The 19,272-nt window shown below is 46.5% G+C and overlaps 1 protein-coding gene across 2 annotated transcripts in view; it reads left to right on the top strand.

The window, feature by feature from the left end:
• ADCY1 (adenylate cyclase 1) overlaps positions 1–19,272 on the top strand; it is a gene marked incomplete at both ends in the record, with an annotated part of 142,718 nt that overhangs the window by 50,057 nt on the left and 73,389 nt on the right. For both annotated transcript variants that reach the window (XM_084247973.1, XM_084247972.1), the window contains one exon: positions 8,736–8,863. In XM_084247973.1, the coding sequence (XP_084104099.1) occupies positions 8,736–8,863 (128 nt within the window). The remainder of the gene's footprint in view (positions 1–8,735; positions 8,864–19,272) is intronic.

Below are 19,272 nucleotides of genomic sequence, written 5' to 3'. Positions count from 1 at the left end.
TTTGCTGTATGCCTCAGTTCTGTTGTCAATGTACTAGTTTTGATGTTTTCTTGAACTTTTGTTTGGTTTCTCTATATTCCTTCCAGTATTTATCTTTTTCCTTCTGACATATTTCAGCTAGCATAATTCCTTCCATCTCCATCCATGTTACTACAATGGCATGAGTGAGGGGTTTTTTTTTTTGATCGCTGAGTAATATTCCATTGTATAACTATACCACAACTTTTTGATCCGTTCATCTATTTTGGGACATTTAGGTTGTTTCCATATCTTGCCTATTATAAATAGTGCTGAAATAAAACCAGGAGTGTAGGTTTCCTTTGAATTGGTGTTTTTGTGTCCTTTGGATAGATTCCTAGGAGTGGACTCACTGGATCATATGGTAGCTCCATTTTCAGTGTTCTGAGGAACCTCCAGTCAGTTTTCCATACCGGTTGAGCCAGTTTACATTCCCCCAGCAGTGTTGTTAGGTCCTCTTGATGAATTGACTCTTTTTTTTTTTTTTAATTTGTCCCTTTTTTTTTTTAAAGATTTATTTATTTATTAATTTATACAAGCACTGGGTACAGTCAGAAGCGCGGGAGGGTGAGAGAATTCACCAGAGCCAGAGCGGGGAACAGACTAGGCAGACTGATGAAATATACTGCTGAGGGGAGCAGCGGGTATGGCAGGAGAGGTCTGTCACGCCATGTGGGACCCTTGCAGGCAGCCCGGGATCGAATCGGTGCTGCGGAGGCTGTGGGTAGCTTCGCAGCCCAGCGCTCAACCGCTGCGCCACCAGGGGAGGCCCTTGATGAATTGACTCTTAATGAAGAAACGAAGACTCTTAATGAAGAAAAGAACCTCTTTATCCTGGTAATATTCTTATTTGATTTTTCATGTGTCTTAGTATAGTTTTTGTCATGTTGTTTTGTGCTTGTAGTGTATTATGCTTCTTGCACTTGTAGGTTTATAATTTCATCATATTTGGGGAAAAAAAAACCCAATCATCCTTTTTCAAATGTTTTTTATGCTGCCTCCTCCATTTCCTTCAGAGACACCAGTTCTAGGACCATCAGGATCTTGAAGCTGTTCCACATCTTATTGACCATCTTTTCTTTCTTTTTTTTTTTTTTTGATAAAATTTTGTTCTTATTCTTCCTATTTCATTTTCAGTAGTTTTTGTTACTAAATTGTGCCTTCAGTTCATTAATCTTTTGTGATGTTGAATCTGCTATTTTTCCATTCAGTACAGCTTCCATTTCATGTTGTAGTTTCATTTCTACAAGTCTGATTTGGATCTTTTTCCCTCTCTGTTGAGGTAATTGCTAAGAAGCCCAAAATTAAAATGGCCTCATTCCCTTCTATTCACTGCTTTTTCCTTTGTCCCTTTGTGCATTGATGGTGTTATGTATTTTTTAAATGTACTTTTTCTCTAATCTGCTTGGAATCTTGTTTCAAGGAGCACGAGGGTCCTGTTTTCCTTGTCTCTGCTTGTTTTGTGTCAGGGTGCCTGGTGTGGAGGACTCTATGACCCTATAAGTGCAGGCTTAGAAAATTACACACAGCTGCAATCCAAACACAGTTTCTTTACCAAGGTCCATGAAGGTAGTTAGACAAACACAGAGCATGTTTGCCTTAGTCTCTATAGTAGCTGATGGTCCATTTGCTCCCTTATCCATGCCTGATGGCCACAGTTGTGAACAATATTGTTGACCTTTCTCCATTTATTGGATCCCTTTTAGATTTGTGTTTGCTCTGATGTTCTTATGTTTTTGGGAAGCTGAATGCTTTGAATTGATGGAGAAACACCTGCCTGGTGCTCCATTTTGCTCCATTGCCAGCTGGAGGGACATGGCCCTTTTCTGGATGTCAGTTTTCTCAGTAGGAGAGTGTACTGGTTGGACTAGGCAGACATCCCTTTGCCAGATCCAGGAGACTGTGGCATGACAGAGAATTTTAGACCACCTTTGGGGATGAGCCTGAGTTCCAGCTTTGCCGCTTAGCAGCTGGGCTGCTGGACAAGTCCTGAGCACACTCCTTAGATGTTAGAGGTGGATGAGAGCACAGTCCTTCATTCATGTCAGGGCCTGAGTAATCCTTCTGGGGACAGTTTTCCAGTGAGTGTTTGTCCCACTGCTCTAAGTTCTCAACCCCAGTAAGTTCTTAGCTCCAGCATGGCCATTGCTTGGCATAGCACAGGGAGTACATTCAGACTCAGGACACTGCAGGGGGTGCTCTAAAGTGACTGAGTCCCTGGGCACATAGCAGCGTAGAAACGCATGGGAAGCACTTCCTCTCCAGGTCCAAGTGCTCCCATGGGTGCACTGAGTCTGCTGATGGGCTCTCATCAGGGCATCTACCTGTGAGTTTAACTGATATGGGCTGTCTCACAGAGCAGAGTCTTTCTGAACTAGTGGGACCCCATACAGAGAACACTTGCATGAGATGCAATGAGTGATCAGTTAGAATGTCAAGGGCAAGCAGGACCTGTGGAGGAAACCACTTGTGGTTTGCATGGCTGGGCCTCAGGCTACAATAACACATAGGCTTTGTGGTGCATTGTGGCTATTTTGTTCAGTGTTTAATTGCTGAATGATGACTTTATTATGACCTGTTAGTGAGGGCATTCTTTTTCAGTTACTTGTGTTTGCTTTGGATGTTTCCACAGGGGATGACTAGAAGTCATTCCAGGGCCAGAGCTTCCCAATCTCATGTGTGCTTATGTTCATCCTCCCATAACCTCCTATGTTTTCTCCTCCTCATGGCTGCTGTCCTGGTCTTGTTCAGGAGGCAGCAGTCACTTTGAAGTTGCAAGTATTTGTCAGGATCCCACACTTGTCCCTCCAGTTTCCTGGCCTGTAACTTGTGAGGAGGGTCCCCCAGCTATTCCTGCTGTGACACCTGAGTTTTGTGAACCCTCAGAACATTGCAGATCTGAGGATGCTTGTTGGTTAATTGTTGGGACTTAGCTCTGAGTGCTGTTCTTTCAGCAAACTCACATGTGTGTGTTCTGTCTGGTGCTGAGTGCTTGGGGTAGAGTGATGGAGTTAAGGACTCAGTCTTGGACTCAGACCAGGAGGGGAGAGTGTGAGCAGAGAATTCTCTGAAACCAGGACTTTGCTGAACAAGATGTTTGATGGAGTGTGGTCAGGGTGTAAATCAGACATCATGTAACATGTAAATAGCATACAGGGTGGAGCCCCAACTTTGAGAATGTTTATGTGCATATAGGATAAGGCTGGGTGAAATCGTCTCATTAGCGCAAGTTATTGCTGAGTTATATTTTGATTGAGTTATAATAATTTAATTTCCTGAACTTTATTCTAATAATGAATGGGCTTCTTTAATTATCCCTTGATTAGCAGGAAATAAATATTGTTTCCTGAAAAACCAGTAGATGTTTGGAATTCAGTGTGCCTGCCATTTGTATGAAGGCCACCTGCAGAAATTCCCCCTGCCTGTAGAAAACATTTATCCAGCAGCTGTGCAGCTCAGAGTTGTGGCATGGCCTGTCTGTGGGGAGTGTTTCCAGAGTCGGTGACATGGGGAGGGACCTCGCTCCTCCCTGGGGGACATGTTCTAGGCAGGGTGGGAGTAAGGAGAGTGTTGTTTACTGTCTCCAGTTTTGGCCAGCTGTGGGAAGATCGGTTTCTCCTGCCAGTGAGGCCTCCAAATCTTCATGGAATACAGAACATAGAAAACACATGTCCCTCTCTGACTATGTTAAGTCTTTCTTGGTTTTGGTTTTCCTTTTGAGTCTTTCTCAGCATCCCTGCTTTTGTACTCTTCACCCCATCCCCATCACTGTGCCTGAACCTGAGACCTTCCTGACTCTGGGCCCCAGTTGATTTATTTGTATTTAGAATCTTTCTCAGGAGCACTGGCATCTCCTTGGTTTTTCTCCAGTTGTCTGCCTGTCCATTCTGGCTTCTTCTTGAATGGATAGTGATTCCAGTGGGACAGCAGGACCTACCAGTTACCCCGTGCCCTTTCAGGTGACACAAGGGTTTTCGCAGAAGTTACCTCCAAAACCTGAATGATCAGTATTTCACTAGGGTTTACAAAATGCTGCTTTCTAATCCGTCATTTCTTCTGTATTTGTTAGCCTGTGTTTCTAAAACATGGCAAAGCCTCACTCGTGCTCACTCATGTGCTCACAATTGCTCACTCATGTGCTTACAATCTAAGGCTCAGGGCACAAACAATGGGGTTTATTAATATAGGGGTAATTGGGAAAAAGGAGAGTTACTGAGGCTACAAATGGCCTACCCCAGGTAGTGTCCTCCGTAGTGACCAGTGGTCCAAACCAAAAGCTGCTCTACTAGATGGCATGGTCCTTTCTATGAGAACCTGGAGCTGGTGGCACACTGATAAGTGTGGCCCAGGACATAACTCACAATGGCAGCTGGAGGTGATCACAGATAGAACCACTATATGACACCAGTGCAGCCAGCAAGACCTATCAGAAGGCTGGGCTGGCTAGTGCCAGATGCTGGACTGAACACTGCCAGAGGCAACAGCACCAGGAGGCTGTGCTGGAGGATCAGAAGTGGTGGTCAGCTCTCAGAGGTAGCTGTACACAGGTCAACAGTGCTGGTCAGCGGGCTGTGGTGCCAGAGAATAGGCATCAGAGTTTTAGCCCTTTGAGAGCTGTTGGCATAACCCTTTTAGAGACACCAGGCATAGGCTGAGGGTGCCATTCTAAAGGCGATGTCAGAGTCAGGGCTGGAGGCAGGAGCAGCATTCAGGCTGTACCTTGAAGCAGAGATCAGATGCAGAGGTCTGTGGAGGTTTGTGTCCTGATAAATCTTCCTGATGTATGCCTGTAAAATTCTTACTCCAGTGAATCTCTCTGTGGAGGTTTCCAGGGGAATGTCCCTATGAGTTTGAATCTCAAGCACTCTTGAATCTTGGCTTATGTCCCCTTCAGGCTATCTGCCTGTTTGGTCCATGTGTAACTCCAGTTTGGTTGGTGCTTGTCAAGCTTAAATCTGATCTATTTACAATCCTGAGTGGTAGCAAAACCCTTGAATGGCACTGGTCAGCTCAAAACTGATTGGTTTGTTTACAGACCCAATGCTCTATTCAAAAGTCAACCCCTGCCAGTGTGTCCAGACCCAACCTACTATGATGTTAGGCAGTCTCATTTGCAGTAGGCTCGGGGTAACCAGGGCCTGGGACAGCGTTGTTGGGACTAGACACTCATTCAAGCGAAACTGAACCAGGAGCTGGGGGGCTGGGGTCCTTCAGCTGTCAGAACCTTCCAAGCTGGCCTGGGGGTTGAGCCCAGAGCTGGCCTGTGGGCTGCACACGTTGTGGTCTCTGTCTGTGGTTCCTGCCAGGACCAGCCATCATATCTGGTCATGCCCCACAGTAGCAGCAGCTGCGGGGCTTCTGTTTCAGTGTTTTAAACAAGAAGAAAATTTATTTATCAGAAAATTTATTTAAACAAGAAAATTTAGCTATCTTCAAAAATAGCTACTTTATTCTATTGAGTTACCAAGTTTTAGAACAAAGAATCTGTGTCCTAGAACTGTTCAAAATGAAGTTCCATGAGTCTTCCTACCTGATTGTCCTTTTTTTTTTGAAATGTTATCCTCTGTCCCTATCTTTTCTTGCACTGAAGCACAGTTTCCTATGAGTGGCACCCCATCCAGGTGGCACCATTTCCCATGGATATGACTGTCACTTCTGGGCATGGCTTCCAGAACAGTGGGGTGTTACTCCCTCCTCACAGACTTGCCATCTTCCAGAGTCCTAGTCTTTTCAATGGGAAATGGTTTCCCATTCCCAAATCTACCATGTTGTTGGGACTTAACAGGAGACAGAGATGGGAAATATTTTTTATGAAAAGGAAAATTCTGAGTTCATATAGATGTTTTTTAATTTACTTAATTTCACTCCTGTGGTTTTTTTTTTTTTAGATTTGTGTTTCTTTCTCTTGATACTAGAAATCCTAATGGTGATAACATCATTTATTTGTTTCATCCTTCCACCTGTATAGATTCAAAGTAAAATTGCCAGCATTACATATAACAAGAATACTGAATAAAATTTAAGTTTTCTTTGGTTATTTTTCTCTTGGATTATATCCCACTAGATAGACAGTCAAAATATGTGCTCTCAGGTCACTTGAGTAATTCTCCTCTGTATGGTCATGCCACCCATGTGGTAACAGGCTTATTTTATATTTGGTTTTGATTTTTAGGCATCACTGTTCTAAATAGAATTTTTATTTTTAGGTATCTAAGGTATTTGCATGACTGCTCCACCCTGGGAAAAGACCTACCTGGAGAAAGCAACTTGTCCCTACCCTCTCCACTTGTGTGGTTAGGCATCTGCACGCACTTTGGGGGTGCCCTCCATCATGCCTGTTGGATACCAAGAGCAGATAGCTATTTGACTGTGTATTTCTGGAGCATGCTCCTTAATGGAGCCTGCTGACTTCCCTCAGGCCTGAGTGGGAGAGACTTCCAGTACCAAGTGGACTGCCATTGTCCAAGTCCAAACCCTATAGAGATGCCGAGGGCCAGGGTCACATATATCACCCTTGCGGTACCCTGGGTGGGGATTTGGTGACCCTTGGAAATCATATGTAAGAATAGTACAGGGTTCCAGAAGGCACTGTTGCTTTCATGGATCCTCGGAGGTGGGGATCTAGAACCCCAGATAGACCACTGAGAGAAGAGCCTGTTGAGGTGCTGCAGGTGTAGATTGAACTCTCTACAGAGGGCCTCTGCTAGGGAGGTGTGGACAGGAAGGGGTGATACCCAGAAGCTGTCCTTTATCTCATCCCTGGGCCGAGTGTATTGTGTAGTAACTGACTTCAGAATGTTGGGGACTTCAGATGCCCCTCCCACCAGAGAGTGACAGTGGGGAAAAGTATGAAGCAACATTCTAGAGGCACAAGAAGAGAGCCCAGTGTTGTGCCTGCTGGCCTGGAGGCGTGCATGGGTGTGGCCTGGAGAAGGCTGATCAGCTGCCTCCAGTGGGCCCAACATGAACTGCATGGTGATCATCTGCACCAGGCCATCCAGCTTGGACTCCCAGATACTATCGCAGGCCAGAGAAGCTCCACACAGCCTGCCCAAGGGATACTGGGATAACCCCCATCTGTGCCAGGAGGCCTGTGTTTGAAGGATACAGTGGCTGCCCAAGGTCACACAGGGACTGAAGGCTAGTCTTCCCTGTGGCCAACTCCCTGTCCATGGGGGGAACCCAGAGGAACAGACCTAGTCACTGGACCTTCAGAGTCCCCTCCAGTGAGGACAGCTGGAAGCATCTGTCTACCTCTCCCTTTGGTCCGTATGTTCTGGCATATGGGTGCTGAGGGAGGCCTGGATCTTGGAGAGGCAGAGCATTTACTTCTATGTATAGAGGAATGTCTCCCCCACTGAGGCAGGATAGCAGTGTCACTGGTCTTGGCTCCTCCCTTGACCTCCATCTCTAGAGAGAATGTTGGGTAGAAGTGTGGGGCCTGCATGTGTGTGTAGCTAGCGAGGGTGAGTCTTGCTCCAAGAACTCATAATTAATTCGTAGCATCTGAGGAAACCTGCAGGAGTCAGCTCATTGTTTAAAAAATGAACAAGATAACTAAATTTAGCTATCAGATGTTCTCAGAGTAGGTTTCAAGGAGCTCTGAGCTTTGTGAGCCCCTCTTTGGAAACTGTGAGGTCCTTCTCACCCAGCACCTGCATTGTGAGGTATATCTTCACACCAGCCCTGCCCAGGGCTGTGGACTGAATGTAGCTCAAAAATCCAGCTGTCTTCTGTGAAGACACATTTAGGAGGCTTGCAGAAGTAGGCAGTGGTTCCATGCTGGTAGTTGTCTGCATAATGATCATAAAATGTTACTTATGCTAATACATAATGAATTTGCTTGTTACTTAAAATACAAATACATTAGAAAAACATTTCTCAGTTGTGTATAGCTCATGTGGTAGATACCCACAGCTTTTACCACTTACACAAGTTTTTCTGTGATGTCTTCAATTATTTTAAAAGTGTAACGGGATGCTGACACGTTCCAAAACTGCTGCTTCAATGCTTTCCTTGAAATACATGTGGCGCTCCCCGTAATCACAGCTGCCATGTGGATTAGCACACACAGGTGGTGGCAGTGCTTGGTGTGTCTCTACATGACAGGAGGAGGTTGAGGACACTCTTACAGTTGCATAAATACAAATGTGGGCCTTCTGCAGTATGGGGTGCCCTCCTGAAGTCAGGTTTTTCTTTTGGGGAGAGCTGCTCACAGGTTCAGTGGATCTGGACTCTAAGCGAAAAGCCACAGGGAGATGCAGATGCCTCTGTCCTGCCCTTCCTAAGAGTGCTGGAGTTCAGCACATTTCAGAAAGGTGATCAAGCAGAGATCTTGGTGGTGGTGTAGAGGGACACTCTGCTAGCCTTCTTGGGACAGAGAGCTCCTCCTTGGGGCGAGGAACTGTCATGCCTGGGATTGGGCAACTGCCTGACCTTGAAGGGTCTGTGGAGTTGACAAAGGGCTGAAGGGGTAGACCTCTAGTGGAAAGAGGTCTGAATGCAGGTGTGGGGAAAGCATGGGGTGCCCCAGGGCCACTCTAATCACAACTATGGGGACCACTGACCTCTTTCCCAAGGCTTACCTCACCTTGGGGGAGTCACCTGGTTTGGAGCATGGGGCCTTGGTGAAAATAATGAGGGGGCTCTAGGTGCCTACCATCTCATGGCCCAGGTGTGTTTGTCACTAATGTGCAGTTTGCCCTCACTCCCCAAAGGAGAACCACTGCCGTCGCATCAAGATCCTGGGGGACTGCTATTACTGCGTGTCTGGCCTCACCCAGCCCAAGACCGACCATGCCCACTGCTGTGTGGAGATGGGCCTGGACATGATCGACACCATCACGTGAGTGACCATGGGGATATGATCTTGATCAAATCATGGACATGATCTCCCCTGCCCCAGGTGGACCTTTCACAAGCCTGTATTGCCCTGGTCAGTCTGTCACAGGTGGGTCATCTGTGCATCAGAGTCATGTTAGGGGGACAAGTCCTGCCTGAGCTGTAGGCCTGTGCTTCTGTGATGCCCTTCTTGCCATTATTTTTGTCCACAGTAATACCAGGAATTCAGGTATACATTAGTTATACAAAAACAAAGTACTTTTAGGGCTTAGTTGGGGTTTAGGGGAGTCACCTGAGGAGTGGGGTTGGCTTAAATCCAGATGAGTTCCACTTGAAAAAGAGCAGTGTGCACTCATTATTCATGTGGGGAGGTGACTAGGTCTCAGGTGCTCTCTGTGGAGAGAGAATTGGAATGAACAGGTAAGGATTTCTGGAACACTGATCTGCCCATGTTTGTCACGGTCTTTGTTGGTGATTTGGATGGAGATATGAGAGGCCTCTGTCTGGCCAGAGAAAGTGCACGGAGGAGGAAGTTGAGCTGCTAGGCTGATGGATAGAGCACATTCAGCATGTCAGTGGTGTGGAGAAGCAGACATGGTCCAGTGAAATGGGTTAACAGGACTTGCATCATTTCATACTCAGGAGCAGAGAAGAATTGTATGAGGAAGAGGCAAAATAACTTAGCAAATATCTTAGGAAATATCCTCTCATCTTTAGAGATGAGAGGCTCAGTGGGCTCACTGGCGGTCCTAGAGAGGTCGATTGCAATGAGCCACGCACCTGCAGACTCTGTAGCAGCAGGGCCTTTGGGGAAGGGAGCAGCACCTCACCATCGAGCTAAGTCTGGTACCCCCCGAAAATCAAATCCCAGTGCCTATTCCTCTCAAGACTGGAAAAGCAGCCCATGGGATTTCACTGTACCCCCTCTGCTCTAGAAAAGAGAAACCAAACTGTAGGGAAGGCTATTAGACCCAGGGGTGGAGGGGAAGATGCCTGGCCTGGTAAGGCTTAGAGACAGGATGATGTCTTCTGTTCCCAGAAAGGAAATCATGTCATGTCACATCATAGTCATATAGAACCTCATGTATATATTATATCACTTCATATCACATCATCATATACTCTGTCATTTCACACCTTATCATATATGGCATATCACAAATTACATCACATTTATGTCATGCAATATCATAAGTCATATAAATCATCTGTAATATCAAGTCACATCATTTCATATCATATAACACAACACATATATAATGTCATGGCATAGATATCTCACTTTATATCATATCCCATATCATGTTGTGTATCACATCACAGCTTATATCATTTTATGCAAATGGACAACAGGTATATGAAAAAATGTTCAACATCACTTATAATCAGGGAAATGCAAATCAATATCACAATGAGATACCACCTTACACCAGTGAGAATGGCTCATATTAAAAAAAAACAGGAAACTAAATGCTGGTGAGGATGTGGAGGAAAAGGAACTCTCCTGCACTGCTGGTGGAAGTGCAAACTGGTCCAACCACTATGGAAAGCTGTCTGGAGGTTCCTCAGTCTACTAAAAATGGAGCTTACATATGACCCAGCAATTCCACTCCCAGAAATCTACCCAAAGGACACAAAAACATTAATTCAAAAGGATACCTGCACCCATATGTTTATTGCAGCACTAGTTATAATAGGTAAAACCTGGAAACAGCCCAAATGCCCAAAAATAGATGACTGGATCAAGAAGATGTGGCATATATGCACAATGAAATATTACTCAGCAATCAAATTAGATAAACTCATGACATTCGCAGCAACATGGATGGAGCTGGATGGTATCATACTCAGTGAAATAAGCCAGAAAAAGAAAAGGAAAAATATCAGATGGTTTCATTTATAGGAGGAATGTAGGGAAACCAAATAAGGGATCAGGAAAAAAAGTAATTCTAATAAATTGAAAACCAAAATTAACAGGCAACTATAACTCAGAGACACTCTGCAGGGGAGGGGAAGGAAAGGGATCAAACCAGGGGAGGGAAGAGCACAAGGAATTATGATGATGGTTCATGGTGAATTGGTGGTGGGAATTTTATGGGGACTACCCCTGAGAGGAGAAAGCATACATTGTATAAAAAGGAAGAATAATGTAAAATATGTATAAAATAAAGAAGTGAAATAAAAAAATCATTATATCATTTCATGTATCACATCATTACAGTATAGTATATGTCATATGTATCCTTATACCTTGCTTTCTGTGATCTCTTTGAGGTAGATCGAAGTTCTATAGATGGAAGCTATAAAGAGAAAAATGTCAGCTCATTCTTAGTATTTTGTGTGGACAGGGATAAAGTTGACTTAATTAGTGAGGAGAGGAACTGAGTCCCTAGTTTGGGGCTGACTGGCCTGAGGCAGGTGATTCATGGAGCCGAACCAAGTGGCCTTCTCTCTTTAAGGTGGATGATGCTTACTGGGGTCTTCCTGGGGGACCCTGGAGCTCACCTGGTAAAACTTGAGAGATGAGAGTTGGTAGAAAGAAAATCAGGTTTAATCAGGAACTGGCAAATCTGAGGAGATGTCTTTCGAGACTGTAATCTGCATGTCCTCAGGTTTGCCAGCTCCTATTTAAACCTGATTTCCTTCCACCAACTCTGTCTCTTGAGTTTTGACTTATGAGCAGTGAGTAGCCAGATCCAAACTGTAGTCAACAGTTGGTGACCATGAAGGGACTTAAAGGCCTGTGCACTCCAAGCAAATGAGCCCTCTTTTTTTTTAAATTTAAATTTTATTTTTATATTCCCCATACAATTACAACCCCCTTATTTTTACCCCAAGCCCTCCTTCCCTCGCCCCCACCCCCCATAGAGTGTCTCTGATTCATAGTTATTTGTTGATTTTGATATTTTCTTTCTTATAGTTATTCTTTTTCCTGGTCCCTTATTTAAGTTTTCTAGATTCCTGCTATGAATGAGACCATCCGGTATTTTTCTTTTTCTTTCTGGCTTGCAAATGAGCCCTCTTGATTTCCAATGGACAGAGCAGTTGGCCGCAGCAGCCTGCCAGGACTGACCTATTAACACTGTTGGGAGGAGTAACAGTTGCTTGTGTGAGTCATCTCCTTATAGCAAGCTGACCCCTTAACTGGGAGTATCAGGGCTTCAGTGCAGTTGCCAACAAGTCATTATCTTGGAGATTCCCCTTTCTCCTGTTCATTGCACCAACTGCCTACAAATGCTCTGTTGATGGAAGAAAATGGTTTCTGGCAGGGAATTGGCAGATTCCAACTCCTAGGTAAGTCTCATGGGAAGCACAATCTAGATTCCTTGTTACCTGTCATTTGGTTACTTTGGCAACAATCTGTGGCTCTTTTGGGCCAATCTGGGTTGCTTTGGTAACAATCTGTGACTCTTTTGGGCCAATCTGTTTCAGTACTGAATAGACAGGGAAAATACAAGGTGTACAATTGAGACTTGGGCATCTGTTTCTGTGTGTGTGACTCTGTAATCTCTTTCTCTATTTCTGAATAACCGAGTATTATACTTAAGAAAGGCTCATGGGGTCTTCTGTCTCTGTTCCACCCAAGAGTCCATTCTTTTTTTTTTTTTTTTTATATATAGAGGCATGCTTTATTTATTTGTTTGCTGGTTTGTTTGTTTGTTTTGTTTATACATGCACTGGGTACAGTCAGAAGCACGGGAGGGTGAGAGAATTCACCAGAGCCAGAGCGGGGAGCAGAGCAGGCAGAAGGACCGAAGTACACTGCTGAGGGGAGCAGCGGGCGGCAGGAGAGGTCTGCACGCCATGTGGGACCCTCCTCTGGTGGCCGGGGAGCAGCCGGGGATCGAACCGGCGCCACAGAGGCCGCGCGCAGTTTCGCAACCCAGCGCTCAACCGCTGCGCCACCGGGGAGGCCCAACCAAGAGTCCATTCTTACTGTCGATCAGGTAGCCGAGGCAGGGCTGGGTAAGTACCAGTCTGCATGTTCCCAGAGCAATTGCCTGAGTAGGGAGAGGTACGGGAGATAACCAGCGAGTGCAGAGGGTTGGATGGGTAGGTCAGGGTTAAGGAGAAAGTTGCGACTGTACATAAGTTCGAAGGGGCTAATGAAAAGGGGTCCTCTTGGAGTGGCCCATATCCTAGTGAGGGCCAAGGGGAGAAGCTGAAGCCAAGACTTATGGAGCTGTAACGAGAGTTTAGTCAGGTGATCCTTGATTAGCCCATTGGTGCACTCCACTTTTCCTGAGGATTGTGGGTGGTAGGGAATGTGTATCTTCCAGGTGATAACCAGAGCTGTGGAGTCATCTTTGAGATAGAGGCTGGACCGCTGTCAGATTGGAGAGAGGTGGGGAGGCCAAAGAAGGGCCTCAGTTACCACTGAGCCGTTTCCCTAGCTGCAGGGTAGGCCTTGACCCAACCTGTCATTGTATCAACCATTGTTAGCAGATATTTATTCTTTTTGTGAGTAGGGAGGTGAGTAAAATCAACTTGCCAATCCTGGCTGGGTAAGTGTCCATGCAGTTAGTGAGCTGCAAAAGAAGGTGGGCGGACTCCACCTTGAGGTGACACGCGAGCACAAGTTTAACAATGGGAACATATATCTGCCAGACTTTTGCACTCAAGTTGGGGTGGAAGTCTGCCTGTTTGGCAGGTAGGGCCAGTTTGTTATTTACCATAATCCAGCCATGAGCTATCTCAGTTCCTCCTTTTGACGTGAGGAATTGACATTCGTTAGTCTCATAAGTCAGAGTGATGAAGGGGACCGATTGAAAGAGAATAGGGCAGCAGAGTCAGTTGTGAGAGCCCTTGCTGCTGTATCAGCTTTGTTATTACCTGTGGTAACATAAGAATTGTCAGTCTGATATCCTTTACAGTGGATAATGGCAAATGCAGTCAGAAGTTGCTGCTGAGGTTGCTGCTCAGAGGTTAAGAATAAGTTTAGTGTTAATGATGGATGACCCCTTGGTGGAAAGAAATGCCCTTTCCTGACAGATTGCAGCATGACTGTGAGCGATGAGGAAGGCATATTTGGAATCAGTATAGATGTTAGCCCTCTTGTGTTTGCTAAGGGTAAGGGCCCTGGTAAGAGCTATAAGTTCTGCCTTCTGGGGGGGTGGTTCCTCCTGGCAGCTTTCCTGCCTTGACTACCTGATCGACAGTAACAATGGCATAGGCAACCCTGCACTGATCCTGCGCATTTATGCAAGAGCTGCCATCTACAAACAGAGTCCAGTAGGCATCTGACAAAGGAGAGTTAGCCAAATCCAGTCTGGAGATTCGCATTTTGTCCAGGATTTCAGGGCACGAATGAGCACCAGAAAGGGGGCCAGAAAAAGACGGAAGAGTGTCTGGGTTGAGGGAATTTGACTGAGTAAGACTCACCAGGGGGTTTTCAATAAAGAGCATATGGAAGTCTTATAAATGGGAAGGAGTAAGAGTGGAGAGCGAGCAGTGAGACAGGAGGTTCTTAAGGCAGTGCGAGGAATGTGCCTGGATAGTTCTACCCAGAGTGAGTTTAAGTGATTCCCGGGTAAGTAGAGCTGCAGCCGCTAGGGCTCTAAGGCAAGGTTGCCAACCCCTAACAGTGGGATCCATCTGCTTAGAGAGATAAGCAATTGGATGCAGGGCTGGGCCCGAGGTTGGGAAAGGATGCCTGCTGCAATGCCCCGACATTCGTCTGTGAACAGGAGGAAAGGTTTTTCTTCATCAGGAAGGGTAAGAGCAGGTGTCTTAAGGAGGGTGTCTCTAAGTAGAAGGAAGGCCCTTTGAACCTCTCCTGGGGATTGGAGGGGTCCATTGGGGGAGGCTTTTGCCGCATCGTACAGTGGTTTGGCTAGGAAAGCAAAATAGGGATCCAATGACGGAAGAATCTGACCAGGTCTAGAAGGAAAGAATTTGTTCTGCAGATTCAGGGGAGGGAAGGTCCCTGATGGCCTGTTTGCAGTCCACTATTATTTGTTTGGAAGAAGGGGTCAGGCGAAGGCCCAGATAGATGACTGTGGGGGTTGAAAGTTGGGCTTGGGATGGGGAGACACGGTATCCTTTTGAGTATAGAAAGTTGAGGAGTTGTGCAGTGTGCTCTTGTGATTGTGGCAGAGAAGCACTGCAAAGGAGGAGGTCATCAGCATTCTGAAGGGGGGCCCTGGGTTGAATATTGCATGACAAGAGATCACTAGCTAATCCCTGACCAAACAAATGAGGGCTGTCCCAGAAGCCCTGGGGTAGGACCGTCCAGGCCAGTTGCTAGAAGATGTGCATGTCTGGATCTTCCCAAGTAAAAGCAAGTAAGAAATAACATTGAGGATCCAGAGGGATGGTAAAAAAAGCATCTTTGAAGTCGAATACAGAGAAGGGTGTGATAGAAGGTGGTATGTGAGACAAAAAGGTGTAGGGGTTTCGCACTACAGGATAGATAGGCACCACTGCTTCATTGATGAGGTGAAGGTTCTGAACTAGGCGATAAGAGCCGTCAGGCTTTTTGATGGGGAGAATCGGAGTATTACAGGGCGAGTTGATAGGAGTAAGGAGTCCCTTCCTTAGGAGTCGTTGGATAATGGGTTTGAGACCCTGACAGTGAGTGAGGGAACTTGGAAACTGGTGGGGAGAGGGAAAAGAAGAGGGATCCTCGAGGCAAATGAGGACTGGGGTATGATGGGTGGCAACAATTGGGGTAGAGACATCCCATACTTGCGGGTTAACTAGGTCTGGTGGTAGTGGGGTATCTTGGGTTTGGGGGTCACAGTCAGGTAGCAAGGGGAGGATGAATGCTTCTGCCAGGTCAGGAGACCATGAGATTGTGGCCCAGTTTTACCAGCAGCTCCCGTCCTAACAGAGGGGCGGGGCACGTGGGCATGACTAGGGGAGAATGAACCAGTGGTTATTAAGCTGACATTGAAGGGGTCCAGTGGTCCTGGGCTGAGAAGGAAGGCCAAGACCTGAGAAGGATAAGTTTGGCCAGAGTAGGAGGGGAGGTCAGAGAAGGTAGCCCCTGTGTCAACCAGGGAGGAGGTTGATTTACCTGCTACCTTGAATGTCACCCTATGCTCCTCGAAGGTTATCGGAGTCGACGAGTCCGGGCCTCTTCAGTCCTCAGCGCTAACCCCAATCTTCTGGATAGTTCTACCCAGAGTGAGTTTAAGTGATTTTAAGTGAGTTTAAGTGAGTTTAAGTGGAAGAGTGGTAGGGTCTGGAAAGACTGACTCACCACGACTAGATGCCATGGGGTAGTCACTTTTCCAGTGACCCTGGTTACCACAGTTAGGGCAAGGCCCAGGTGGGTGTCGAGGGGTAGGGCATAGTCTGGACCAAAGGCCTTCTCAGCAGCATTTGAAGCAGGGTCTTGGGGGCAGTCTCCCAAATGGAGGGGAAGGTGTCCGGTTGATCTAGTTGTTGGAGCAGCAGTCGTTGGAGGAGCAGGGCCTGATGGTCTCAAGGCAGCCACCAGGACCTGGGCCTGAAGTTCGGCCTTCTGGCAACTATGGAGTTCCCTCTCTGACCTGTCCTGTTCCTCCCGGTTATTAAATACATTAAAGGCCATATTTAGCAGGTCCTGGATAGGGGTTTATGACCGTCATCAGCCTTTTTAAGCTTTTTTCTCATATTGGGCTGACTGGGATGAAATGGTAGCCAGGACTGTGGCACCTCCAGGTGAATCAGGATTGAGCCTGGTATATCATGGGAGTGCCTCAGTGAGGAGGCTAAGGAAGGCAACAGGGTTTTCTGAGGCAAACTGGGTAATCTCCCAGCGCACTCCAAGTGCGCTGCCACTTGGAGACCAGCAGGAAGCAGGTAATGAAACGGTTTCAGTGAGTCCTGCCCTGGCAGCCTGTATCAGTGTCAGTCTGGTAGTCCCACCCCAGCTTTTGGTGGGGAACTGCCTCAGAGCCTGGAGGCATAGCTGTATCAGTCAGGTGGACCTGATCTGCATGGTCCTGAGAAGACTGGTAAACACGTTCCCTCTCATCAGAAGTCAGGGTGGAAGAGAGGATAATGTGAATATCATCCAAGTGAGGTCATAAGTCTGTGTTAGGTATCAGAATTCCTTGGTAAAGGTTGTGGGGTCATTTGTGAAAGATCCACGGTGCTTTTCAATTTGAGAGAGGTCAGAGAGGGAGAAAGGAATGTGGATGCGGACGACACCCTCTGCCCCTGCAACCTCCCTCAAAGGACACAGAAGAGGCCCGTCCCTAGACTGAGTGTGGTGACTTGGGGGCAAGAGGGGAGTCCTTGGAGGCTGTGGGGTCGATACCAGAGGGGTGGGATTTGAGGGTCCCTCAGTTTGGTCGGGTTGTTCCTATTGTCCGGGATAAGGAGGAGGAGGGTAGGGAGCCACTAGCGGAGAAGTAAGAGTTTCAGGAGGATCGGTGGAGGCAGATGGAGAGTCAGAGGATGAGGTGCTAAGAGAACCTGAGGAGGAGACTTTGTCAGGCCACGCTGGAGTGTCGCAGGCAAGAAGGACCTGGAAGGTGTGACAGGTTTTGAGGAGGGAGGGATGGGAGCTCAGGAGAAAGAAGACCTGGACATAAGGGATTTCTGACCATTTTCCATTGCGGTGACAGAAATTGGTTAGGTCAGTAAGGACTGAGAAGTCAAAAGTGCCATGTTTGGGCCAGTGGGAGCCATTGTCTAATGGATATTGGGGCCAGGCAGTGTTGCAGTAGTAGCTAAGATGCTTAGGGCGTATATCAGGCCTAAATCCTAAGGGACTGAGGTTTAAGAGAAGGCATCCCAGTGGAGTGGCCAGACTAGGCTTAGAATCGGCAGATTCCATGGCTGAACTGGTGCCTTTTCCCAACCAACGGGGACACAGAATCAAGAACACAGCATCCCACGAGCCTGACCTAGCCTTTGGGGATGCAGACCCTGGATCGCAGTGTCCCATGATTCAGTTCTGGCCTACGGAACGGGGGCAAACGAGTGAGAGGGACATCTCTACTACTTGTTTGTTGCCTAGAATTGGGTACCTCGTCTGGACAGGCGTCCTCTGATCTAGGTCTAGGTATATCAGGAGTCAACTGACGTGGGCCCATGGTTTATGGAACAGCCAACCAAATGGAGTTAGGAGAGGAGCCGGATAGCCAGGGACAAGGGCTTCCTAAAAAGGAGGGTCAGATAGATGACTTACCCCGAGGATCAAGGCTGGTGGCAGATGCGAGACATCTGCAATGGAGAGGAGAGGTCCCAGGGATGGGAATGTAGCCCTGGTGCCAGGGGACACTGCCTTCCCGGATTTCGGCACCAAGATGAAAGGATCAGCGTGATAAAGAGAAAGAGAGCCAGGCCAAGTTTCTCACAGGCAGGAAACTTTATTATGCTCCTGGGAGAGGTTCACAGACCCAAGGTGGGGGTCAGTGAAGTTGCGCCTGTTGTCGGGGGGGGGGGGGGATGCTTTTATAGGGTAGGGAGAGGTTAGGCAGGAAACTGGGTTTGCAGGGCGGGAAAAGGTTTTAGGTGGAACAAAGTTGTTTTCCTCAGTTTCAGCGGTTATTGCTTCAGTTTCAGTTTGATGGTATCAGCAGTATTTGCATCAGGGCCATCTGGCATTGTCTGATTTTTTTCTATGTGGGCTTCCTCATTCCTGCCCCCTGCATCGACCTTTCAGATATGTTCTAACCAACTGGTCCACTTATAGCTATGAGCCCATGATAAGGAAAAACATTGGTCTTTTTATAATACCACTTGATCTGGGTATTATTAAAATTGGGGAGATAGCCTTTGAGACAGTAGTTTGTCATGTCCTCAGGTTTGCCAGCTCCTAATAAAACCTGGTTTCCTTCACCAACTTTTTTTTTTTTTTATCTATTTTTTTTTAAATAATAAATTTTATTTTTATATTCCCCATACAATTGCAATCCCCCCATTCTGATCCCAATCCCTCCCCTCCCGCCCCCCACCCCCCCAAAGTGTCTCTGTTTCATAGTTTTTTGTTGATTCTGATTTTCACTTTCTTATATTCACTTTCCTGGTCCCTTATTTAAGTTCTCTAGATTCCTGCTATGAGTGAGACCATCCGGTATTTTTCTTTTTCTTTTTGGCTTATTTCGCTGAGCATGATCCCTTCCAGCGCCATCCATGTTGCTGCAAATTGCATGTGTTTATCTTTTTTTGAATGCTGAGTAATATTCCATGGTGTATATGTACCACATCTTCTTGATCCAGTCATCTATTTTTGGGCATTTGGGTTGTTTCCAAAGCTTAGCTATTGTAAACAGTGCTGCTATAAACATAGGGGTGCAGGTGTTCTTTGGAATTGATGTTTCTGTGTCCTTTGGGTAAATACCTAGGAGTGGAATTGCTGGATCATATGGAAGCTCTATGTTTAGTAGGTCCAGAAATCTCCACACAGCTCTCCATAGTGGTTGGACCAGTTTGCACTCCCACCAACAGTGCAGAAGAGTTCCTTTTTCTCCACAC

This window comes from Talpa europaea (assembly GCF_964194135.1).
Source record: "Talpa europaea genome assembly, chromosome: 11".
Taxonomy (NCBI): Eukaryota; Metazoa; Chordata; class Mammalia; order Eulipotyphla; family Talpidae; genus Talpa; species Talpa europaea.
Note: the sequence above shows the minus strand (reverse complement) of the source record. Positions and strands in the feature narration are given on the sequence as shown.